The sequence below is a fragment of the Fistularia commersonii genome, chromosome 15 (genome assembly GCF_037954325.1).
Source record: "Fistularia commersonii isolate RoL2024-O1a breed Wild chromosome 15, RoL_Fcom_v1.0, whole genome shotgun sequence".
Classification (NCBI taxonomy): domain Eukaryota; kingdom Metazoa; phylum Chordata; class Actinopteri; order Syngnathiformes; family Fistulariidae; genus Fistularia; species Fistularia commersonii.
Window position 1 is genome coordinate 13,150,238 of NC_141298.1, and position 27,605 is coordinate 13,177,842.

Consider the following 27,605-nt stretch of genomic DNA (forward strand, 5'->3'; position numbering starts at 1 on the left):
GAAAATACATTTCAAGGAATTTAAATATAAGTCAATGCAATGTAGCTTACTTGATTATTTGGATCCTGGGTAACCACATCCGAGGGTTTGGTTTGGGTGGAATGGCGCAGGTTAAAGCACCGGAACAGATAACATTTTACTTAAAATGTCTTTGGACTGTCTTTTGTATTTAGACTTTAAAGACTGGTCCCTGTAGACTCACAGTATGGGAAAAGCTGATTTAAAAAGTTTTGAGTGTCACATTATTTAAAAAGTGAAAAAACCTCCGTTTAATATGAGTTTAATTGCCATTCCCTTGTAGTCGAAGGCTAAACCGGATGTTAGCGAAATAAGTATCTTATTCGCTTTTTCTATTGGTCCCCACTACGCGGAATTCTCGTACCCGGATGTACACCGATTTGCCTTCTTTTCCTGACAGTTGGCCAATCACAGAGCGCGCATGAGCCTGAAAACTATTCAACATGGAGACAACAGTTGACAAGCTTGAGGCGATGGTAAGCATAGTGGCGATTATTTTCCGCTTCATATTTGTTTTTCCGTCGGCTTGTGCTTTTGGGGAACCCGAGGTGACCGTTTAAAGCGTCGGTTTTAGATGTGGTTTCGAAAAAACGGACGTAACCGCCACAGCGAGCGCAGCCATGTTCATGTTTTTTTTTTCATTCGGAAAAGGGAACTCTTGATCGCCTGGGCAGGTTGACCACGTATGAAACCCAGTTTACGATAAAAAAAACGTCTCTCTCAAAACCGTACAATAGAAATGTTCGCATATTAAAAAAACATCTTAGTTGTTGTTGTTTTTTTGTTTTTTTTAACATATGTCAAATATTCGTTGTTTGAACGTAAAGTCATAATTACAAGCCAACAGTAAGTCAACTCTGTTAACCAGTTCAGCGGCGGTGAGGAGATTTCCCCACTAATCTGCCGCTTCTTTCCACGGTTGGTTTAATTCAGCCTAAAACATTTTAGTAGTTTTTTTTTTCATAATGATCAATCGTAATATTTACAGTTGCACAACTCCTTTAATTGTTGGGATCAAATACATGTCAGTGGGTTTCCATCTGGGTCTATGGTCCCCTTGTGGATCCTTTTGGTACTGCAGGTCGTCCTGCTCATTGTGTGCAGATCAGATTCAGCTGAGGTTGAATGAATCTTGAGGAGAAATGTAATAAAAGGTGAAAGGTGTGTGTTTCTTGGGATCTGTGGCACTGTCTGGAAACACAAAACTGTTCTCAAATCTCTGCATCCTGTCTACATGATTCTCTGTGACCCTGTCAGAGACAAAGAGCAATGATAAACAGGTAATGGATATTAATCACCGCAAGTAAAGAAAACATTGGCGACGTTTGAAGATACTGCTGTTGGCAGATGCTCTGACTTCATTGCACTACTGTTTCAGACAGCTAGCAGTGCAATAGTATTGTCAAAGCATCTGAAAACTGCAGTAAGCAGCTGATCAAGGTAGACCAAGGATATGCGCTGAGAAACATACAGAGGTGTGAACCTGTCACAAATACAACGATAACTACATTGTCCTGCCCAGCTGCTCTGAATAAAGTCATCCTAATTTACATGCACATAACTTGTACCCATATTTTGATTTTATCTAAGATAGTTACTGGAAAAAAGAATAAAATAGTATTGTTTCAATTAACGGTTTCATCCAACTGCAAGGCATTTACTGTAATAATGTATTAGTATTAGTGATTTCTCTGCACACACTACAAACACACCAAAAGTTATACAGAATGTCAGTAATATTTTTTTCAAACTGATTTCATTGGTGGACCACTCTTATGTGAATGCGGCTGCATCGGAGCTACTTTCAAAATACTTTGTAAAAGATATCACTGTTTCTCAGAAAAAAAAAAGCTCTGTTATGTAAAAGCTATTTGATTTCAACTCTACACAAAACAGTAAGTCATCATTAAATCGTGAAACACACATGGCCTAGGCATTTAAATATGGTAAGAAAATGTCAACAAAATGACAAAATGATTTTACTGGCCCAATGGATTTGCACTGCCTGAATAAATCGACGGAAACCCTGACATGTGGCAGTGCCTTTTTGACCATGGGACAAGCACTGCGACTGGTGATCTTGTGACTTTTTTTGCTGTCTTTCAAATCCACCTACCGTCTGTAATGCCCAATACAGAAAAGAGCTGTATCAGAAAGCTGGGAATTAGTGCGTATCCTTTAATTTTTATATGTTCAAAAAAATTCTGGATCATTTTTAGATGAATGGCGGCAATGCAGGGTGTTGTACATAAGTTTTTTTTTGTTTTTTTTCAAAGGAGTTATTGCATTTTGGAGAAAGGGGTTGTTTTACTTTTGATCCTTGGCCAGAAATTCTGATAAAAGATGAAGAGACTGTCAGTAATTATGGTAGCTAATATTTCAACTGAATATTTCCGCCTCCTTCACTATGTATCCTGCTCACGGGGTCATGGGGGATTGTTACTGGTGGGGGCAAAATCCTATTAAATAATTCAGATCATAATGAATAAAGTAATGGTGAATGCTTTGCTGATTCGATTGGCCATTTTGTAGAGGCTGAATTACCATTATACTCTTGAGCTTTTCCAGAGGTCGGGTGTTACTATCTTCGGTCAATGCATTGAGCTTAAAATTTGAACTATGTGGATTGAATGAAACAAGAATGAAAAGGTGTTTTGAATGTTACAGGGGGCAAAAACATACATCGTCTGCGGTATGAAATTAAATGTCCATATTCAAGTGGAAGATTTTGGTTGATCAGCCGAAGTTTTACTTTTGTAATATTCAAGCTTTAAAGCAGAGCATCTTTGCAGTTCCAGAAGTCGGAGGCTGACCTGGACTACATCGAGAAGCGCCTGAGGCTGGACTTCATCAATAACATTAAGGAGAATGGAGGGTCAACAGAGGTAACTAGGGATTTTTTTCATAAATGCCATCCATACGTGTGTGTATATATAAAGTCAGGGTCACTGTGATTGGATTTCAAGTTGGGGCAACACAATAAACCTTATATTGCCCATTTTCCTGTGTAAATGCAAAAGTACAAATGTACTAGAAGAGAACAGGCCAAAGTGAGCGGACTGCTCTATTATGGTATGTAAATCAACCTATGTAATTAATCTTGTCACATGTGTGAATTTGTTTCTGAAAATTATTGGGAATGTGCCCGATTATCATTTTTACTGGTTCATGCAATATTTTCCAAAAACAACTGTCTGCAAATTCCAAAGCTATATAAAGCAGTAAGTTGCCAGTTATCACAATAATTTCATGTATGAAATGTTTCCAGGAGTTACCAGTGTTGGATGCCTCAATGTAAAATGTAGTGATTGACAATGTCACCGCAGGAAAACCCAGCGTCGTTACTGGAAAACCTGTCTGCGATCAAGGCCAAGCACGCTTCGTTGTGTGAACAAGTAAAGGAGATCACAGCTGCACAGAAAGAGTCCATGGACTCCATTAGAAACCATCTCGGCAGCGTCATGGGGCTGGTCCAACATCTCCAGCAGACCACCGGTGCGGAGGTACCTGCTCACACTGACCTGCCCGTTACAAATGTGTCTGTAATAACTAACATGGAAACACAAAAATGGTCCTAAAAAAAAAAAAACGCCTCTTAATTTTGATTCCACCAATTGTTCTCTGACCACTAATTTTTATACCAAAATTGGTAGTAGCTATAAAGCCAGTGTGTTGTCTTCGGCGTTGCAGGTGAGGCCACTGACCGAGTCGGAGCAGGAGTCAGCAGAGATCCTGGGTCAGGCTGTCACGGAGATGCCATCGAAGGTAAAATCCAAGCAGGTCAGAAACACTTGGGCGGTTTCTCTACGAGGCTTGAAGTTCACTATTTGCAGGAATATTCATGAAGCATTGTTGGGCCGCTTACTCACACAATGGCATTTGCAATCCCTAAGTCTTTTTGCAGCAATTGCAATTTATTTCCAGCCAACAGTTATATCCTTGCTCTCCTTATAACCATCTTTTCATATTCTGCTCGTTGACGTAACTCAAGTGGTGTTTTCTTCCAGGTGCATTCAAGTGTGGAAACCTCCAGTGACCAGCAGCCGCAAAGTGAGTCCGCTCCCCTCGTCCCGATCTATCAGCAGGTCTGTTCCCCACCACAAATTACTGTGGAGAAAATTCTAGCACAGACATTTTAAGTTTCCCCACAGAAATAATAAAACTGAATCACTCTTTCTTGTTCAACCCGGACAAGGAGTAGCGCAAAAGTTGGGACCGAACCTACGGACCGTGCAGGATATTAAATCAAATTTCCTTTACCGGAAACCCCGTGGAGCTGCCAATCAGTTAATGCTGACTTAAGACCACGTGAATCATTATGTCCAAAAATCATGTCAGGAGACAAGAAGCCCCTTGTGGGTTTGTGATCCATCTGACTTAACTGCTTTGTGGGGAATTATGGTGGTTGTTTATAAAATTTCCAATTCCCCCTTATCAAATCAGATTTTTACCTGTTAACTTTTATTAATTACTTCCCAACCTCCCTGGTTTGAAACAAACTTGCAACTCAACTTGATGCCCACAGCCTTCTGGGAAAGAGCGGAAAAGAAAATGGACTGCGCCTGTGTGTATGTGTCCATGTAATCCGTATGAGTGGAACATTCGGTGCACTCTTGCATTCGGAGATCTTCCATCAATTTGCCCGAGCTGAGACTTAAGAATTCCATCTCCACGCACAGGCCCCGAGTTGGAGGAGCTGAGTGAGGCCACATTGGAAGCGGTTCCTCCCAGCGTTCGCTCCAGTGTCAAACTGGCCGAGCTGAACTTGTTCTACCGGCAGCTGCAGCAGCATTTCAACTCCAGCAGGTTAGAAAGCGGTAGTTACTTGCGTATGTGTGTGTGCTCTCAAAATCTGTTGCGTGGACCTGATTCTCTTCTCTGAAAGTAAAATGTCCTAATAATTCCTGAAAGGATTGCGGTATAATGGAATCATTTTTGGTGTATGACTGTCAATTAAGGATAATTTGTCTTATGGAATATTTCACATGACAGTATGATTAAATACACAAGTTCCTTCTGGAAAAACTGAGAGTTGGTTGGAATCTAGTCCTTCGGAAACATGTGGTTTTTGCCGTTACAGCACACAAGTAAATACCAGTTTCCTTTTCGTCTGTAGAAACATATATTAATATATCTAAGTCTTACAAGTGAAACATGTGCAGAGCAAATCTTTTGAATTTCCTCCCATCTCCTCCTTTCAGACCTATGTAACTCAGCAAAAAAAATCATAAGTAAGAAATTATTACTCATTCAGTAAGAAAATAAAAAGATCAACATATTTATATATAGGTGTAAGTGTTAGAATCATTTCTGGGATTTACTTTTCAAAGAGAAGTATAGAGAAAAGACTGACTGAGAAAAGGTGTGTGTAACTTTCTCTTGCTGTCCTTTCTCTTCCCGTCTTTCCAGCGAATCCCTCAGTGTACAGAAAATGAAGCAGCTGAAGATGAAGACAAGCGACACCAAACTCAAGGTCCTCAAGTACCTGTCTTTAATTGAGGTGGACAGCAAAGGCCATGTTAGCCTTGTGATGTGATTTGGATTCACAAGTCGCAACTCGACTACCGTCTCCCACTTTGTATTACAGAAAGCCAAGCGTCAGCATAGAGCGAACGCATCCCAAGATCCACACGCAGTCCTATTCTCAATACTGGAACTGTTTTCTTTCAGAGTGAACGTTTGAATTGACACAGAACACGTGCCAGAATTCGAGACGAAAAAACGGAAGAGCTCATTTGTTTTTTCTTCCGTCATCCCAGTTAGCTCGACTTTACCGGGGGGTGGGGACTTCACTGCCGTGCAATTCTTTCAAAGGAAGGCAATAGACACGAGTATTCACTTGGCATGACAACGAAATGAAATTTCCAGAGGCTGGGTCAGGGTCGTATGCTGTGATGAATTCATGAAGCAGGTCATGTATCGTCCCTTTCCTTTGTTTACGGCCAGCAGAGAGGGGGTATGAGGATGACTGACCAATGTTTGTGTAAATGTCACAGAATGAGGCAAAGCAGGCCAATTTGGGGCAAATGGAGTAGAGTTTGACCAAGGATCTGTAAAAAAAATAAGCTTTGAATTGTTTTTTTAACATTTGCCTTTAAAAGTATGGTTGATGCAAGTAGAACAGAAGAAGAATATTTTTGCTAATTTGGAGGAAATGGATTTATCTGGGAAGGTTTTGGTTCGGATTCCTGTAGAAGTAGTTGTCGATCTAAATGTATTAGTCAGATGGAGGAAGGGAGTGTTTTAGAATCACTCAGTTGTTTATATTCTGCACTTGCTAATGTTGAATAATATTAAGTAAATGTTTAAACTGTTAAGACTTTATTCATAGTCATTTTGAACGTCACACACACACGTAACTTCCCAGCTGCAGCAACTCTTGAGTTTGTTTTGGAATTCTCAACCTTGCTGTCACTGGGAAGTGTTCATTCACATCACATCTTCCAGCAGTTGTTTTAGTGAAATCTAAAGTTGTTGACAAACGTTTTTTTTTTGTTTTTTTTTTTTAATCTGGTGACGGCACAGAACAACATTCTTAGGAACGCAGTACCTCAAAACATACAACAAAAAAAGTAACATGTTTTCGAGTGGTTTGTAGTCTTGTCCTTTTCCCACTCCGCCTGCATAGAAAGAGATAGTGAAAGATTTTTATTGAGCTTCATGTTTCGACATACACAAAAATCGGATTGAGCAGTACAGTACCCTAAACAGCTTTCTGTTTTTACAAAGATATGACTATATTTTTACAAATATACTACTGAAACAATCATGTATGACTATTAAAACTGTTGCTTTTTGAAGTCCATTGGAAGTTTACTGACATTGGTAGTAGGTTCTACTGAACAATTTGTCCATAGTTCCACTCCTGTATTATACTCTCAAAATCTCTCAAGTATGCATTGGGTCCACTGGCTAAATGGTGACCATGATTACATTGTCAATGACACGACATAGCGATAGCACAGAGTCAAAAGTACTGTTGTTAATTCTGGCGTGCAAAATTTGGATGCAATTAATTGTGGGACAGTTTAGTATGTTTAGTAGCAGGAACATGTCACACTGTCGTTTTAGTAGTAGAACGCAGTCACTGAAAATATGATGCTTGGAAAAGTAAAAGAGAGTTAAGGAACTTCACCAGGAGAGGGTTTTCAGGTGTTGGCCCAGTCACTGTGGCATCCTGCTGCATCAGCAATCCGCCTCACGAAAACCTGATACCTGAGCAGGCAAAGTGTGAATACAGTAATTTTCTTTTTCTCAAGGATAGACTTGTTTCAAAAGCTAAACAGCGCAAAGGCAATTAAATACTTTGAAACAAGATCGTAGCAGTACCAGTGAATACATCATTCGACACTTGCTATTCTGCTCTTCCAACAGATAAAGAGGAAAATCAGTCAAGTCTGACCAAGCAACTTGAACAGACCCATGTTTTTTTTGAATAGATGTAACTTGACAACATTTACAAACAGAAATGAGTGTATTTCCAAGAACCGTCATGGCAAAGTCAGTCAGTAAACAAGGGCTGCTCAATCTGCGTGCGAGATGAACTCGTGTTGAGCGGATGAGATGCTGACAGGATCTATGTATGTTTGTTTTTGTGTATTTATTGAACGGCCTTTCACTGGACTGAATCAGTCTATCTGGAATTAATTCACACCATTCTGGCAACGGACGCAGAGTATTCTCTCAGACTATGGCACTGAATTGGTAACACAGACTTCAACCCTAGAATCTTCACTTAGCTATTTGAAGAAGTGGGGAACAGAATGTAAAAGCATAAATTAAACCAGCAAGTGTGTTTTACTTGTAACAAACACAAGGCTGACTAATTTAATCAGTGACTGCATCATGCTTAAATGTCCCTATAAATGCATAAACAAGGAAATAGCTAGAAAATGAATTGCAGCCCACAGGAAAAAACAAATCCAGAAAGACAAACACTGAGCCCGGATTTGTAGTCTATCCTGTTCTTACTTTTTTCTTCTTTTTCTCTTGCGAAAGCCTTTTGCTTTGAACACTCAGAAGGCAAACTCCACTGCCTTTTCGTTTTGATTTATGATCTGTTTTGTAATGCTGGAGTCAGAGTTACCCAATAAAACATACTTCTTTTTTATTCCTTTTTTTCTGTGCCTCTTTCCATCTCCATTTCCACACCCATCACTACCTTGTCTAATAACCACCCACCGGGGATGTTGGTCTTTCATGGCTTAAGATGAAAGTGGATATTGTATAAATGCCATAAATATTATGTGGACTGTGATGGAGGGAATGAGGATCATGTTTATATAGAAATCTATTAAACATAAAAAGAGCTGCACAATTTTGCCATTGTGTAAACTCATAACTGGAGTTCTGTTCTTCCAACCCCAGGTTTTTGGACAGGGAGAGTTTATTATATTATTGATCTTTAATTCTGTACAATATAACGAAGCATCATAAATTGAAAGGAGTTGAGGGACTTGGGAAATGTGAACATTTTCTCAGTGACACTTTGGCGAATTTGGCACTCACTCTTTAATGGCCCCTTGACTTGGTCCTGGATTCTCAGTAAGACTGTCGACCACAAAGGCCTGTGACATGTCATCTATGGTTGAGTGGGCTCTGAAAGATAAGTAATTACGAGCGGAATACCTAAGATAACAAGACATGGGGGAAGCGTGAAGAAGTAAGTCTTAAAAATCTGGAAATAAAGCTTAAAATGAAACTTGAATTGGGTATGAAAAGCACCTGTTTTGTAGAGAGCTACAATAATATTACAGCTGTGTATCTTGTCACACACCTGGTAGTGTCACCAACCCCGGCATTTATCAGTTGTCGCTCTGAAGAAACCCTGAGGTCCACCGTCTGTGGATGTGCAACCACTGCATCTGCACCAAGTTTTAAACTTTTAAAAATAACAGTTTTGAAAATAACAAACCAAAACACTCATCCTCAAAATGATTATGATGAGGGAAGTGGAATGACGTTTCAAAAATTTTTTTTAAAAGTTTTGTATTATTTATTCTCAGAGGAACAGGACCACACAAATGCTCAGAAAATATCCTCCCCTTCACTCATTCTGAGGGGTAGTATCTATTGAGTTCACATTTTTTAATTTATAAAAGTGACTGGCTGTGTTGGACCAACCCAAATATTGGTTACATGGTGATGGAAATTCATTTTCCAAATGCTGAATCAATAAAAGGATTATCTAAAATGAATGAACTGGTTTTTAATTATGGCTAATGTCAATTAAAAAACTTAATGAAGACCAAATATGATACTATAGAACTTATAATTAACTTTCATGTGTGTGGCTGAGAAACATGACTGTATGGAACTTATTTTCTGTGTCTTCGCCATTTTCTCACCTTTCCGTGGCTCCTCTTCCTCACAGCTCTCTCCAATTTGTTTATGTCCTTCATGCTGGGCTTCTCCGTTTTCTTCGCTCTCACTGCACTCCTCTATCCTCAGTAATCCTTGCTCAATTTCCTCAAGGCCATGGTCTGCCATGCCTCCCTCCTTGTCCTTTATATACCTGCTTTGCCTTTGACAAGTACCACCCGCCCCCTCGTGTTTATCCTCGCTCTGGTGCCGATCATACCCTCCTTCCTCCTCCAGTTTCGCTTCGTTCTCCCCGTTTGTAATATTGCAGCCTCCGTCTGCTCTTGGGTCGGTAGACTCAGCATCAACCCAGCTGGCAGTTACAAAGCTCTGAGAAATGCTGGCGGAGTCCAAGTTTAAAGGTGATACTTGAAAAAAATGTCCTTTGTTATGTTCCTGTACCAACATAAAACACAAGTGAAAATGATTGAATTTATCATACAGTAACTAGAAGAGAATCTGAGGCATGTGTATGACACTGCATTGCTATCAGTGACTTTGTTGACACAATGCGGTTGCAGCTCGATCCCAGGCTCTGCTAAATACTCAAATTTTCATTTAGAGGTAATTAAATGAAATTGTGTCAGCAACAACAAACAAACAAACAATAAATAAATAAATAAATAAATAAAATGAAACAATGACATCAGATAAAAGGAAGCCAGTGAGACCTCATTAGGCAAAAAAAGGTAGTTTAGTTGTATGCGAGAAAAATAATTCAATAATGAGAGTAGGTGCACCAGGATGGATAAGTACACTACGGTACAAGAAAATACGAAAAGAAAAGTACAGTATATGTACTGAAAAATAAAAACATCCGAGAACTGCCTTGCTGCGGACATTTCTTCTCTTAATGCATCTATCATTTGCTACTCCTGTGTTTTTTGCATGAAACTTTTTTTTTTCCTGAATCCCCCCATTAATGCATCTGCATTACTGGAAAGTAGCCAACATCTCATTCTGAGCTCCTGTTCCCCACAGATTATGTTTTCTGCCACACAGATGTGTATTTGTAAGGTTTTTAGGTGCACATCGGAACATAATAAAATGGGGTAATACTTGATTAGCACGTTCATCCAACCGGTTCCCAACCTCTGTTGAGCTTGCGCTCTGTGAGGCTGCGCTCTGCTGAGGGTTGTATCTGGCAACGGACTCAGAGACTTTGGCCTTCATAAAACCTTGCCCTGCACATCGACACAGGCCTGTAAAACAAAGCAAGAGTGAAGGAATTTAGGGTAGTATTTTTATTTGTAATGAGCAATTAGAGTAGGTATTTCGATATATCTAAACCCAGCTGTGGTATGAAAAAAAGTGAACATTTTAATGTGTATTAACATTTTTGGAGAATATAAATAGACTGCATGGATGAAGAACAATACTCTACTGAAAATAAAGTTTAAAAAATATCTAAGGATTATTTACCATTAGCATCCAGTTTGGTTAGATTGCATTTTTGAAAGGGCTGTTGGGATACTTCACTTGAAAATGAACCTGTCGGTGTCACAACTATTGTGGCGGATCCAAAGGGGTATGGGTATATACAGTATTTATTGTCCTGGATGTAGGCAAGTTTATTGTCTACTGTATGCTCCTTCGAGAATATCAGTAGTCAGCTGTTAAATACCAGCCCATACAATTTCTCAAAAAAGCCCGTTTCCAGTGTGTGACAACTTACCTGGGTCACGTGGAGTACTGTTACAGGGTGGTGCCTGTCTTTTAATAGAGATATTGTCACACTTTTGTTGGAACTGTGCGGGAGAGAATGAGATGCTGGACAGGTCCGGCAGCAAAGCCATTTCTGATTCATTCCTGTGCGTGCAAAATTCCACAGTGAAACCATTGCTCTTTGCTTAACATTAACAAATTATTCTTGAAAAGTATATTTCTAATAAATCATGGCCACTTATTTTAATTGAAGAAAAAGATATGATTGACGTTTTACTGCCTCTATTTGTTGAGGTCAGAAGTTAGCATCAGGTCGGGAGCCAAGTTTGGATTAACAGAAATTAAATGTATGTGTCTATAATCCATTTCAAGGTAAGCTATTGAGATTACTTCAGACGGTAAGCGGGAATGTATAAATTGCTTTCAGAGATGATAGCAGCAGTCTTAGTCCAAACTTAGTATTTAGTCCAAAACCTGCCCAAGTCAGAGAAACCAGTAATTGCATCCTTACAACTGAGTAATGGCTGTACTATGCTGCCATGCACTAGTTGTTGTGTTTGTTTGTTTATTTTTTACTGTTCAAATGCCACAAATCAGATATAAAGAAAAGACCAACAATAAATACAAAGAAATCTGAACACCATGGAAGGAGCAAAAAGCAGTAATAAGTTAAGGAAATGAAACCGCAGAAAACAAATATCCATAATGCTATTGCCATTCTGTAGGAACCCAGATGCAATTATGATAATGGGAGGCGTAAACTACTATTGCCCTCCTTAGCTGCATAAGGGAGGTATTGTCCTCAAAGAGCCCTTACATAAGGGTGTTGGCTATGGGTGTCAGCACTCCACTGACATCCAAACTAGTGGCTTTTACCCCACAGTTGTAAGGCAAGCTTTCATAATCTGGAAGAGAACAACAAAAAGTGAACAGACCTTAGTTTAATATTTATACCAGTATTCGTAAAACTGGAAATATCAATATCGTACTGGTGGTGTGAGTGTCTTGAGTTGGACTCTCACTAGTTCCTCTCTTGGCTTCATCCTCTGTCACAGCTGTACTTTCTCCTGCACTTGATGTCTGAGGGAGACATAATTGACCAGTTAGACGTGTAGGGTTTGACAAGGATGGGCAGCTGGTGTCATAGCTTGTCATGTTCACATAAGACTGGGTTCCATATTTTAAATTCTCTAACATTCCATAGTTTAGACCCGTTGGTATTAATGTGCTTCCCTTCTGAATTATTACCTGCTCCACCTCTCATTGTCTGAGCCCAATTATGCCAACCTGTCTTTAGTGTATGCCCTCGTGTCTGCCACAATCTTCGTTTTTCTTGTCTTCAGTACAGGCATATTCCCTCGTGTAACTTTTCCTGCACTGGTTAATTTTTTTTGCTGTTTTGAGTCTATATCCCTCTGTCTTCAATACCTTTACCTTGTAACCGTTTACCTGTGCACTGACCATTCATGGAGTTAGTCGTAATTGTTAGAATCAATTCTTACACAAGGGTGCTTCGGTTAACTGATGTAAAACCAAGACACAGTTCCCAAAGGAACTCGTATTTTGGCTGCAACTGACCAGCAAAGCAGTATTTTTTTAGTCTATCCAGTCTAACATTAATCAACAAAAATAAATACACATATGTTTTTTATCACCTTGCACTTGACATATTGTCAGAACACAAACTTGAAACAATCAAACATTTTATGGGCAAAAATGCAATACCAAAACCACCAAGAGAAGGCACTGGTTTAACTTGTAAATTAATTATACAACTGCTGTTGTTTTAGACTTACAAGGTAGCCTTGGTATACCACTGACCTCATTTTGTTGCAACACTTCTAATGTGTTTGCCATCTGAAGATTTTCACAGGGTAGTTCTTTTACTGCTTAAGTGCTTATCTTTGGGTATATTCTTGGCTCCTTATCAATGTTTCCATGGTCTGCTCTTGAAACAACTGTACAGCCTTTGATGGAAACTGATGATGAAGGCAATTTAAAATAGTAACCATCTTTTTCTAAGGCCTCTTTCTATCCCAGATACACAGGGCTAGATTATCGAGTCGTAAGTAAACATGATCACTTCAGCAAAGGCCAACTCAGAAGACTTTTTAATACTTTTCTGTTTCTGGAAAATTATAAGGCTTGTTGTCTAAACCAATCCAGCTCTAACTTACCACCGGCTGCTCCACGGGCAGGATGTTGAAAAAGCCATTCTCTAGGGCTGATCTATAGAGACTATGCTCCTCTGTACTTTGGTCATCCTTTGAAATGAAGCAATCTGACGAATATGTAGGCAACCGGCTCCGCTCATCCTGCTGCACGTCCTTTGGACAGTGACTGAGCCATGCAGCTATCTCTCCTTGGTTCTGGAGCACTGGATACCTACGCAGAAGCTGGGCCTGCAGTTTCTTTGACCAACCATATCCCCTGCCCCGTAAAAGACTATAGTGTTTTGCTGGGGGTCCTACAGCTTCAGTAACTCCAGGAAGGTTTTTGGGCTTCATGAGAAGAGAATTGATACCGGGAGAGGCATCTCTAAACTCAACTGGTTGAAGCCGTTGCTCAGACAGTAGGTGTTTTTCTATTATGTCCAGGCTTCCCTTGGTCTGCTGCAGCAGCTCCTGGGACACTTTCAGATTCACTTTGATAGAATTGATCTGCAAATCTGTTACATTAAGCTCTTCAAACAACTCACTATCTATGGCTGCTTCTGACTCTATGTCCAGTTCCTCCTCACCACCAACTGAGTCTGTCTCTTCAAACCTATTCATACGTGGCTGTTGACACATAAATTGATTTTTTTCCCTCTTTGGCTCTCTCTTTGATCCTCTGTTCAGCTGCCAGCGGACGCTTCGTTCCATGACTGTTTCTACTTCTTGAGATGATGTAGCAGGGTTGTTTATGACCGGCGTGAAAAACTCTATGGAGAAATAAAGGAAAAAGAGGATTTCTAAAAGTGGAGAAAAGTTATGTGGAAAAACATCTGAGTGGTGAAAAAACTGGCCTTGAGCAGTTGGAGCAAACACATGTTTAAGGTGATGTATGTACTTCTATATCAATAATTCTGTAAACAGGTGGTATTCATCCTAAATCTGAACCTAAAGTGCATTGTACCACTGGATGAAGATCCACTCCCAGTGGCATGCTGTGCTCTGGTCCTTCTCACAGAACCCAGGTCTAACCCTGAACAGGCAGACGTCCTCTCACTCAGCTGACGCTCCAAGGAGAAGCTCTGTAGCTCATACAAGCAAAGAATATTTATTCTCAGGCGCAGGAAAGTGTAGCTCCGGCATAAGATGTCATTATGTTCAAAACCCTGTTGCTGACATCTAATCCTTCAACAAATTTTATTTATGACATTGAATATATGTACAATGTATGAGAAGTCAAATGTTTTAAGGAGACAGTTAAATAACAAATGGTGTACTAGTATTATAGGAGTAGTATCACCTTAGTTCATGACTAAGTGTCCTTTCTTTCTTGACATTAAAAAGACATCACAAGAAGTTATAGTTTTGTCTCAAAAAAGGAGATAATGTTGACTGTAAATTGTTTTTTACAAACACAATGACTGCAGAGATGCTAGGAACGAGGCACACCTTGATGTCCTGTTGCAGTGTGTGCCACAGACTCTGCAGGCAGCATGAGCGGTCCTGTGGGTGCAGCTGCAGGCCACTCAAGACCATGTCATGGTACGGCTGTGGAATGCTGTCGTCCACTTCCAGGGTAATGTTCGCATCTATACACTGTTTGATCCAGACCAGGTCCACATTGCCCCATGGTTCTGTCACTGATAAAACAGTATCAAACTTTGGTCCCTGACAATATACCACTGAAACACAATGTCACTACTTGTTTTTTAACTTCCTCCAGTAACAAGAACATTTCAAATCACATCTAAATCAATAGTGGACTAAATTGCTTTCAGACACTTTTGATAAAACTGAGAGGTTTGCATTATTTAAGTAGTCTGTATCTAAGAAAAATAAAATCATGTAGACCAGATACATTTTACAAATAGGGAGAATGACTGGACTATATAAGCTGCACCTGTAAAGAGCTCCTGGATCAGTACACACAGGCTGTAGATATCCGCCTCCACTGTACAGGATTGTTTTTTAATGACCTCTGGAGCTGCCCACCTGTAAAGGCTGGATGGCAAAGGTATGTGCATGGAGGATTTCCCCTGTGCACCTTCACTGCTAGGCAGAAACACACCAAACAACAACAATAAGTAATGAAAGAGCAAGGGCCATTTTTGATGAATACGCTTGCTATGTAATGAGATAACTGAGAGTTTGGGAAGTCCCCTAAAATATGATATATACGGACAGATTTTGTTTCATTTACATATTCCATGTTGTTTCGGTTGATTTAGATATAACAGAATGCAATAGATATTTATTATCTCGCAAGGAGGAACTTCGTCTTAGACTCATCAGTTGTAAAAGACCAAGAAAACAGCAGAAGTTACACTAAAAGCAAGAGTCAGAAGGTACTTTAAAAGATACACCAGACAACACCAGAATGTGTTCACTATTGCATTGTTGTTATATATTGATTGGCTAAGTCTTTGGTGTTGATTGAAAAAATAAATATTGGTGAAAATGGTTCACGAAGAAAATTCAGACAGACAAATCCTATTTTAAATGGTTTAAAAATCGTCACTATGGGTAACTGGTAAAGTATTTTTGTCATTAGGAATTCTTTTAATTGCTTGGAACATTGCCAGAAATCACTGTTATGACACGCAAACTTGGTGAATTGCCTTAACACTGTAGTCACACTTTATACATATTTGTACTGCCATTTACAATGGTTATGTTTTACAGTTATCATTCTAAATAACTCCAAAATCAAAGTTGTTTATTAATACAGTCAAGACCTAAGAAGTTCCATACAACTTGATTGGGGAATTTAAGGATGTTAACACATGTAAGTTAGGCTACTAGAAACAATCTTATTTGGATATTTGAACCACATAAACCACAACTGACCTTTTCACCATAAAGCCAAGGTCTGTTAGTTTGGCTACGGTGAGCATTGTGAGGATCACACTGTGGGAGGATAGGGCCCTCAACACAAGACCTCTTCTATGGAGGTAATGCAGGCCTTCGCAAACCTGCAACACTACTGAAAGCAGCCATCTGTCTTGCTGCTCGGGCTTCTCTGTGTGCTGCAAGGAAAAGCAGGAATCATGCGAGCAAGAAACAACAGTGTCAACTGTGGTTGTGAAAATATCGTAATTCTTGTTTTAAATAAGATCATGAAGGAAAACTTATCATTAACTTTGATGAGTTCAAATCATATTAAATATTTTAGTTTGATTTATTGCAGTCAGAAAAAACACCTGTGGGAGTTTTCAATCATTGACTTGGTTTGGACATGCCAACCTGGAGAGGCTGAAAAGGCTTTGGAGTGAAGGTCTTTTCATTAATCTATGACGAACTGTCAAACACACTTCACTCAAACTCTGCAGGTCGGCTGTTCAGATATAAGAGTACCCGTGATGCCTACGACATGACCCAGTCCAAGCATATTGAAACCATCATACTTTTGTGAGTTTGCTGTCTTGCTGCCAATTGTTTATAATAAATACCATACCATACATGAACGTGAACTGTGAAAAAGTGGTTGCACGATGTGAGACACATTTTCTTGCCACAACATCACATTGCACCTTTGGACTTGTGTTTTCAAACCTACAACGGCCTCTGCTTCCACAGTCGTACGGAACATATTACAGAGATAGCAATCCATCATCTAAGAAAGTAGATCCTAGTGCACACCAGTCTTGTGCACCCATACATCATATGGGGGTGCTCCCAAAAGGACTACAAATTGTGTCATTATTACCTTTTCGTGAAGTACGTTGTTCAAAGTTCCAACACCAACTGGCTCAAACACCAGGCTAGTCCTCTGAAGATCATCAGACAGACTCACTGCCATAAGCTGCAGTAGTTGAGGGTGGAACAGCTGACTGAACAAATATGCAACAAAAGCTTTATGAGCTGCCGCAATAAGCATCAAGCTGTGACATTGAGCTCTGCTTGAAAAGCAGCTGTTAGATGTTTGTTTTTTTATGATCGCTTATCAGAAGGAATTACTATTCAACTCATGGCCAATATGTAGTTGATCCCTACATGAAGCACAGTAATCACAACTTGCTTTCTGACAAAGTCATTATAAAAAAATCTGTTGTGTGAGGTAGGTACCAGGAAATTAATGACATTGCTCTTGGACAGTGCAGAACCCTGGGATCGGTTCATTGTATACGCATGTACTTGTGTTGTGCATTTTGGACAGTTCTCCCTCACCTGCAGTATGCTTGTTCTTCGAGTAGCAGGTCCAAATAATTATTCTGACCAGTCCTCATTTTTTTTACTGTCACTCTAGATCCCCTCCAATTGCACCTGAAATTCAATAGCACACGCTTGAATCAGTTAAAGTATTTCAGGCTTAAATAAAATGTCATACTTATTCATTTTATAAAATTCCAATATTTTGTCATTTCCTTTATAGCAGTCATTTCCTTTATTACATAGATAAAAATCTGGAAACAATGATTGAAAGAGATACAAATGGAAACCTGCAATGACGAGATGATGTGAAAATAAATCCCAGATGTTCCTGTTATGTAGTAGACGAGATTGACCAGTGGACAAATATATTCTGATTAAGCAGATGGTACTTTAATCTGTAAAATGTATTTTTGACCTAAGTTTGTGTCTCAGGCATTTTCAGTGTTGGTTCTTTCTCACACAATCTTAACATGCTGATGGTGAAGGCAATTATCCAAGATACCAATGAGATCAAGGGAAAGTATGGGTTTGATACATTGCTCAAAGGACTTTCTATAATTTCAATCTTGCAATATAATTTTCAAAAATTTTATTGGTAAAGGATCTATTGTGGCATAGCTCCTGGAAAAACAAACTGGGCGCTGTGCTTTTAAAAAGCCTTCAGAGCTATAACAAAGTAACCTGTTCTTTACTCAGTCTACAGCTTGTGTTTCTTGCTATTTTTGTGTATTCTTAATATGGCAAGTAACACCAGACCACAACACTGTTTATTAGATTTACACAAATTATTAGATAAACAGCAATAATCTTTCTGTCTGCCCAGTGTCCAGCTTGGGTTTTGTCTTGGCCACATGTTTAGTCTTGACATCTTGTTTTGTCCATTCCTGGTTTACCAGAATGTTTTTATGATTCCCTTTGATAACTGTTGTGCTTCTGGGCTACAATTAATGTGAACTATAGTAGTCTTTTTCTGCATTACCAGAAAAAAATCATGCATGAGTTATTTGAGTTTTGCTGGCCAAAACAGGCGTCGAGTTAAATCTGTGTGGATCAGCAAAATCTAACATTTTCAGTGTATTGATTGATCTGAAAAATTCCCTCCTTGTTCTTCTCTATTATTTCCATTCCCACAAAATGAAAATATTTCCACTTTACATGAATATAACATAATAAGTAATATTCAATCGTAAGTATTCACTGCAATTGCAAATTATCAAAAGTACCATAGTATGGTTGTGATAAAATTCATATTATTTGACAGTGATTCTTACATGAACATGGAGGTCAAAACACCAGAGGTGAAGGGGGACAAGAAACAATCAGCCTGGGTCAACTCATACTCCTTGATCAGTGGAATGGATGCCGGTATAGCCAAAACCTGACAAGGCTTGACAACACAAACCTGGTAAAAACATGCCAAACCAACAAATTCTGAATGATCAGATTACTAATAAAGATAAATACTGGTGCACAATCAAGTTGCAACTGAGGTACACTGAAATCACATCACTGTCACTACATTCAGAGAGAAACCTGGATTGTCTGTGTACACAATATCAAATATTGTGAATACAAATGTTACCTGAACAGCACAAAAGAAACACTTAATTCCAGCCAGGTCCAACATTTGCAATCATCAATGCAGTAAAATGCAGCAGCTGCTGCAATGGTGAAAATAGAAAAAATTGCCTATATACTAACATATATACTATATACGTATATACTATATACTAACGTCTCCCGATTTATCTTTTTATATCTGATGGAGTCAGCCTGGCCAGGTGACTGACATTTTTACTGCTTTGCTTTTGTTTTATCTTTTATTTTTTCCATTAACAATTTCTCACTAAAAGCAAATCTAGCTTAAACAGTATACAAGTCTCCTGCCACCTCTTTGCCACGGTTGAATGATCCGGACAGATCCCACAGGAAATTGGTCTCTGAGAAAAGTGTTTTTTTGGTCTAACACCACAGAAAATAAGAACCATACAATACTATATGTAATTTTTGCAGGATTTGAGCAATAAAGGCTTCACTTATAAACATAAATTGTGACTTCTTTACAAAGCCTTAGTAGACACAATATGCTCAAATATACAAAATTTGCATTGTTTAAATAGCTACCTTTCCAAAACCGAAACACTTGATCGATGTACAAGAAGACCTGTTGTTTGTCCTCTCATTACCAGTTCCTCTAAATAGGAGTGAAAGCACACAGAGCATATCAGTTACATACACTCACTCTCCCTCTGATATTCAATGTAGAAGAAAGAAAGGCTTACCAAGCTTTGATTTCAAAATTGACAAAAGAACTAGCCATACAAACATGAAAAATTATGTAATGAAATAAAATGAAATTGCTCACAATTGAGAAAAACCTGGAATCTACTGTTCAAATAGTCAACTACAGTAACTCCATTGTAGTAGGAAATTGGTAATATGTTGAGATTACCCAATTTCTGTGGTGATATTTTTTCCTTGTTTTTTCTTGATGTACTATATATACTTGTACATACAGTATCTGACAACAATAAGACCTGAAGCACAAAGCAATCTTGTTCATATATAAAATTCATAATGTACTTTTTCTTTCATACCGCAATTTCAAGAGGTGTAACAAGCTGGGGGTGACGATAGGGCAGGGGATACAGGAGAGCTTCTTCATGGCTAGACTCTGTCGCATGGAATATGAGCAGCAGTCCAGGAAGTCTTGCATCTAAATGACAACAACACAGCAAGATAATGGTTCGACAGAACAATACTTTAATGGCATATACTGCAACAAATTTATTAACTTTATTTAAATGAGTATTTTGACCAGGAAATTAAATTCATTTACCCAACTCTGTGCTAAATGAGGGCTAAATACAGGTGTATTTTCAAAAATACTTAAGTATTAAGGATATATGCTACTTTCATAAGATATTTAAAATATTCTACTGAAGCTTACTCTGACCGCGTCCTCCTGCTTTGCGTCACTTAGCCAGTCAAACGGTGTTCTGCTTTTTAAATCATGGAGCCTTAAATCCCCTCCAGCATCCAACAAGCATCTCAGGACTGAGAGGTTACACGAGAAAACACCTGCATGGACCGGAGTGCTCCAATCTTCACAGCGACTAGAATAAATGCGACATCAAGTAAATTGATCTATGGTGTGATATCAGTCACATTTTCATCATTATTATTAAATCATTGTAAGTTACCTTATGAAATGTAGTCCTATTTCAACATCAGTTTTGTGTCAAATATGCTATAAAATGTGGGTAATGATATTGATTTAAGTGCTGAGACTTACTGGTTAGGCTCAGCTCCATAGAACAGGAGCAGCTCTGTTACCTTCAATTGACCTAGCAGAGCAGCACAGAATAGTGGTGTCTGTCCCAGGTGATTTAAACAGTCTACATCAACACCTGAAAAACACAAAACCACCATTTGTATGATGCATATCAAAGCATCATATAGTGCAACTAAGATTTACTCTAGAAATTTCAGCATAACTGACTTACAAACCTTTCTTTAGGAGCTTCTCCAGCTTTGTGAGATTTCTCTCCAAAGTATGTTTGTGCACCTCAGCGTGTACACCTACAGTGGTAACAACACCCAAAGGTACAGGACAGGGAAATGGCCACCCAGACATCTTGGATGATTATCTGAAGCCGAGCTGTCAACAAAGGTCGATATCAGGGCCTTGGCACTGTCATGATAAGACTCAAGATGAGTTCACAGTATGTGAGAAAATCTAGTAAACATAATATCCCATACGGAAGGTCTCTGAAAGTTGTCACACATCCAGGATTTGGTAAATTGTTGCAAAATCGTATTGTGACTCCAGTCTTCATTGAAGAAGCCTCTATGATGAGATTTGAGGCATCTTCAAGGAGTGAAAAACTTGCCACAATAAGATGTGACAACCAATACCCCATATAGTATGTACCTAATCACTTCTGTTTGATTTTTCTTTCACCAAAAGGAGACGCATACTATTTCATCTAGTTTAACGCCTCCTTATTTACAAGTGATTGAAAAGTTTTATTCATATTCATCATAATTCAACTTTTACCTTTAGATTGCAACGGCATCTGATTCCTTTAATTCATTCATATGATTTATATCTTTACAAATGAAAATAAGGATTATCTTTATATGTGAAAAGTTAGCTGCATATTGTCATATATCCAAGTTCAAAAAAATGCTTAAGTTTAATTATTGACAGTAGAATAACAATTGCCATTATTACTATTGCTATTCTAGGGCTGTAAATGGATAATTGTTTAATCTGTTTAAACAACTGGGTAAAACTTCAATTATTAAGACTTTCACAGCCAGTAATTTGTTACCCTATGCTAAAATGCCAAGATGCTAAGATTCCCGGGCTAACGTTAGCCCCTAAACAATACTTGCAAATAATGGTTTCCTAGATTTAATTTTAAACGTGATACTCCGTCTAATTGGCTACCGGAGATTAATCACGTAATAATGTTCAATTTAACTAAACAATTTACCTTTTCACATGTATCTCGTGAAAATGAAATGTATAGCCTGAAAGCTAACGCAGCGAGTAAGCGGCAAAGTAGCTAACCTGGGCCTGTGCTAGAGACTTATCAAAGCTTAAGATTTTCTTACGTTTCTTTTTCAATAGGTTCAATTTAAAAAAAAAAAAGGCTGCCGGAAACACAAAAAAACACACAAAAAAACAAATGCGAACTGTGTGTCATGGGTGATACAATTATAACGGGTATACAGTATCTCTGGACTTACCAACTACCAGTTTTGACAGTCCTCTGCACTGGCGGTTGCCGCCATACAGGACCCTTTGAGAGGCGCCGTTATATCCTAGCTTATGCAAAACCACTATTTTTTATTTCCATTCCAGCGTTTTTATTATCTCTTTATCTAAAATAAGTTTCAACTCAAAGTCAATGGCGAGTGTTAACTAATGTCTGAAACAATAGTTGGAATGACTTCATAATAACATTGTACATGGTTGATAAAAACTAAGATAATTGAAAAAAAAGTTTGTATATCACTATTGACTAAAGGGTATGAAAGACCTCAATGCAATATTTTACGATTTAGATTTGTTAAATAAAAATTGTGACAATGATATTGTGGCAGAAATACTTCTCTATTTTTACCAAGTACCGATTAATTGAAGGAGTGATTGGTGAACAGATGACTTGTGTTTAAATGTTTGCGAAACATATCTGAATATGACGAACAAAGTATATTCTCTTATGAGAAATAAAAGAAAATTAGATCAACCCTTTTTTTTTACTTTGGAGACTGAAAAGAAAAGAAGAGGAAACTTATAGTGAGAGTCATGATGTCCAGTCCACCGAAACAAAAAAGAGGAAATGATGTGTGCATGTATGGTGACAATATTTGGGTTTGTACCACTTTTATATAAGGAATGTAATTTCTGTGTTTGTTTATGTTGTCGGTTTCAAGCAGAATCTCAGACAGACATTCAGACATGTGTTTCCATGCTCGGGAATTGGGTCAGGGACATTGACTAAATGACTGATTCAAATTTCTTTCCCTGCAATACTAATAGTCTCACATTAAAATTGTAATCATAACCACAACTATAAATGTGTTTCGATGAACACACTTTCAATGTGTATTTTGTCAGTCTCAGCACTATTTTTAATGCACTGCTCGGTCGCTCTTGGCCAATGAACAGAGCTACAATGTCTGGCAATTGTCTATCTACTAAATGGATATCAATGAAATACATATGTGTGTTGTAGTATCACCAGAAGACAAATGGTGATGATGTTTAAAGTTGTTAATGGAATTGTCATTTATTACCATATCCACTAGTTTCCAGGGATTGGATTGATAAGGTGTAGCTGCATCACTAATGACAAGTTGGAGATCATTGTATCTGGTCTTTAAGCTGAAGTACCACCCCTCACCCCCCAATGCTGTTTTTCATGTTTCAATTTTATCTATGTATTTATTTCTGTAAATGTGGATTTGACATAAAGCACTCATACAAACTGATATAATGTTTCACTCTTATTTTATTCAGTATTTTATTTAAATGTTTGTATATGTATATGTATATGTATATGTATGCTGTTTTTTTTATGTGTGTGTCTGTGTGTTTGTGTGCGTGTGTGTGTGTATGTGTCTATCTGTCTCACTTAGTGGTGTTACAACTGTCACTGTCACTAAGTAAGAGTGCAGTAATGTTTACTTTACACTTATAATGCTTATGCCATCACGTAGGACTGGTTTTCATCTAATTTGAAATTAGATTATTTTAAGTTTCATACCAAAGTCACTGATCGCTAATATACGGTTACGTCTTGCAGCTTATTTTGTAAATGCGTGTTTCAACTTTGTCAAGAAATGTGCTATAGTAGTAAGGATATGTTTTTACACAAAAGGTATTGATTTGTGCAAAAATGATCAGGAGTGTGACCCTTAACTTGGATTTTGTAATCCTGACCCCTTACTTTTGGACATCTTGATAGTGAATCTCTTCTAAACAATTAGCTGTTGTCTGCATCCGATGTCAACGTGTAACCAAGCAGCCACTTATAAATTTAACACAAAGGTCAAAGATTCCTCAAATCTATAATTTTCCTCCCCCAGTCATTCATTGTCATCTCCCTTTATTAATCATAATTATCCCTTTTTTCTTTAAATATTTGATAAAAGACTTACAGTGAAGCAGTCTGACTCATAAAATGTGTTTTTTAATTAGCTTGAAGCTGCCAGGGGTTTCCAGCTGGGGTGGATAGGTTGCCTGTTTATCTATTTATTTATTATTGACTTATGTATGTATGTGTTTGTGTATGCATGTATGTTTGTATGTATCTGTCTATCTTAATCTATGTGGTAAAGATTTAAGTTTCAAGATTCAGGGAATTAATTGTTTTATGTACAGTCTGGAAATACATTTCCCTGTACAATGACATTTTCATTTTGCTGTCCACAGTGAACCCTGATAAGTAGCAAAAAACAAAACAAAAAACAAGAAGCATATTGTTGCAGTGAGATACATTTATGTATTCATATATGTGTGTATACATGCATGAATGTTTGTATGTATGTACAAGACTGTCTCAGAAAATTAGAATATTGTGATAAAGTTAACAATAAAATAATGAAAACAAAAGTACTTTTTCATGATATTCTAATATTTTGAGATAGGATTTTTGAGTTTTCTTAAGATGTAAGCCATAATCAGGAATATTAAAATGATAAAAGGCTTGCAATATTTCAGTTGATTTGTAATGAATCCAGAATGTATGACATTTTTGTTTTTGTAATTACATTACAGAAGATAAAGAACTTGATCACAATATTCTAATTTTCTGATGTAAGCAAGCATGTATGTATGTCTTCATGTATGCATTTATGTTTGTGTGTATGTAAGCGAGCAGGCATGCATGGACATATGTATGTATTTATCTATTTACTTATTACACTAATTCAGGGGAAAAAAACAGGGAAGACAAAAGGCGAGGAGGGATATCCTCGTGTGTGCATGTGTGTGTGTGTGTATGTGTGTATGTGTGTGTGTGTGTGTGTGCGTGTGTGTGTGTGTGTGTGTGTGTGTGTATGTGCGTGCGTGTGTGTGCGTGTGTGTGCGTGTGCATGTGTGCGTGTGTGTTTGGGGGCGTTGGGCTGGACTTTTTCGGCATTCCTCTCATACTGCAGACCAGGCCGGGGGAAACTTCCTGCCACTTCCTCTGCGCCGCTTCCTTTTCTTTTTTTTTCTCTCTCTCGCTCTCCTACGGCCAAACATGAAACTAGCGGGGATTGACGAAGACTTCTCAGCCCAGGACGAACTCGTTTTTCTGGCGAACGGAGTAAAATCCACGACTGCGGCACAAGCGAGCGGTGGCAGCGAATTTTATTTGCGCGGTGGAGAGTTTGTTCCCTCGGAGGAGCAGCCCGGCTCCCACCGGAGAGGAAAATAACCCCGAGTCACGTTTCACCGCGGGACCGGAGGAAGGAACCGAGAGGTAAAACTCAAACCCTTCACCTCACCGGTTCTCCTCATCCTCGGGAAGACCTCTCGAGACCAGACTTTAATGAGATGATAACTTATAGCGGACTCTCAATGTGCTCCTACATGAATGTTATTCATTTTTTTCCTCTTCATTTTTTTAATCCCTGAATGCGAGCAGAACAAAAAGCTATAAATAGCTAATCAAATCATTTTCCCGGCCGACTAGGATTAGCTAGCTAGGACTGGATTTAACGCGGTAAAAACTGGTTTTAACCATCATTTGGCGGGTGCATCTGCGTTTTTACTAGTGCTTCTGTTTAATTGTGTGTGAGTGAGTGTGTGTGTGTGTGTGTGTGTGTGTGTGTGTGTGTGTGTGTGTTTTCACAATGTCACAAACTTTGTCATCTAGTCCTCTCCCCGTTGTTGCTAGGTTACACAGAGCACCCTCACGTGCCACACATTGCAATCAGCTTGAAATGAGATTTCCTGCCATAACCCAGTTTGAGAGACCCATCCAGTTTAGTGTATCGGTGACCTTTGACCCACCCTAAAACCCCATCACTGCTTTGCACACCCACAACGCTCAAATATGTTTTGATATTTTTTGTCACCCTAACAAGAGACATTCAGTTTCCATCTGACGAAGTGTCCTTGGGCAAGACACTGAATCCAGGGTTGCTCATGATGGCCTGGTTAGCAACTTGCATGGTCTATGTGTGACTGGGTCAGTGCTATTGAGTGTAAAACACTTTGAAACTTCAAAGTGCAAAAGCAGTCTATAAGTTCAGACCCGTTGTTTGCTCCATTTATCTACGAAAATTGTAATTCAGCTGGTTTCCTCTTAATCCTCACAAATATTCCAATGTGCAGTATTTGATCTGGTTGCCGAGGGCAGGATCAGTGACACGAAGTGATGCCGATCAGTGTGCAAGCCGTGGATATACCGTATTATAGAGAATGGTCTACAAGTCTGCAAGAAACAAACATCACATTTAACTGATCAGTTCCACCTTGCTGTGACTTCAGACTTGAGGGCCTTCTCGGGAATTTCATCCGCTGCTGATTTCCTCAGTGTCTTTCATCTGTTATTGAAGTTGTTGTTGGCAACTCTCTCTATCCATTTCCTTTGCGGCTTGCTGCTTCATCGTTGACTGAAGGAAATGTTCATTGTTACAGGTTTGGACAGACATGATTTAAATATCAGGTCTATTTTGGATTTAGAAAAAGATATTTTCATATAGGTACTTTATGTGAAAAAAACAACCCACGATACAAGGGATCTGCTATTCATAAAATCATAATTTTAAAAAGGATATCGCGAGAGCCTTGATTCTCCAATCAAAATAGGTGTGGTCAAGTGTCTTAGATTTATATATTCCTGGAACTGAACAACTGCTCAGATCCAATACCCTCAGAAAGTAGTGTCTTATCTGATGAAATTTAACTCCAACTAAAGAAATCACCCTTTTCAGCTGTTCAAAGTTCAGATTAGGGTTAAAGGACTGGTTCATATAATATTTCCTTATGCTACCAGTCAAAAATTACCGCCTTAGTGGGCCATTCCGTCAATACTTGTGTACATCGGAAAAAAAGAGCTGCATGTGTATGCTGTATCACGCTGCTGACTCAGAAGTATTCATGGAAGCGTATAGTAGCTATTTCTATGGTGTGTTCATTTCTTACTCACCAAAATTGTTGCGATATTGACGCGAGAATACTGTTCTGTAAAAGTTGACAGTCCTAGAATCTGAACTTGAATTGCTCACCTTGAGACAAATGCAGAGTTTGACTTGTTTGAACAACATGTCGTTAGTTCAAGTAATTGTGAAAAATGAGAGTGTAGGAAAAAAAGAAACCGAGACCTCTGTCACAGTAGCATCCATTCAGGGAGCTAAAAATCCAGCAGATTTATTCCTTTGCTAACAATAAAGGTGAATGTGAGGTAATGCTGTCTTCAAATAAGGAGGGCGCAGGTGAGCGTGTTTAAAAACAGGAACTGAGTTTTCATGTAAATACTCTTAAGTTTGCTTTTTGGCAACTGGTTATGTTATTTTGGCCATGACTGGAACTGTTTGAACCCTCTGTCAGTATAATGGTTTCCTTGCCAGACTAATTTACAAACACATCTTGCATGGTGCGTGACATCATTCGCACCGCGACACAGGCAGTGTCCCGGCAGCCGCACACGCAGCATGACTTCAGCATTGAAAATTTTAACCATCAGTGAACCGCGACAATTTTCATTCACTTGCCATCGCCCTACCAAAGCTCGCGAGAAGGCAGGGCAT

The 27,605-nt window shown here is 38.7% G+C and overlaps 2 protein-coding genes across 3 annotated transcripts in view; both read left to right on the forward strand.

The window, feature by feature from the left end:
* Positions 1-385: 385 nt before the first annotated feature.
* On the forward strand, positions 386-8,128 carry ska2 (spindle and kinetochore associated complex subunit 2). Its single transcript, XM_086160839.1, has 7 exons — positions 386-494; positions 2,811-2,903; positions 3,345-3,521; positions 3,709-3,783; positions 4,026-4,068; positions 4,698-4,824; positions 5,428-8,128. The coding sequence occupies exons 1-7, from the start codon at positions 462-464 to the stop codon at positions 5,552-5,554; spliced, it is 675 nt and encodes a 224-aa protein (XP_086016965.1). The 5' UTR covers positions 386-461; the 3' UTR covers positions 5,555-8,128.
* A 16,851-nt stretch (positions 8,129-24,979) lies between these two features.
* amot (angiomotin) overlaps positions 24,980-27,605 on the forward strand; it is a 46,226-nt gene continuing 43,600 nt past the window's right edge. For both annotated transcript variants that reach the window (XM_086160496.1, XM_086160497.1), the window contains exon 1: positions 24,980-25,330. The gene's annotated coding sequence lies outside the window, so the exon portion shown is untranslated. The remainder of the gene's footprint in view (positions 25,331-27,605) is intronic.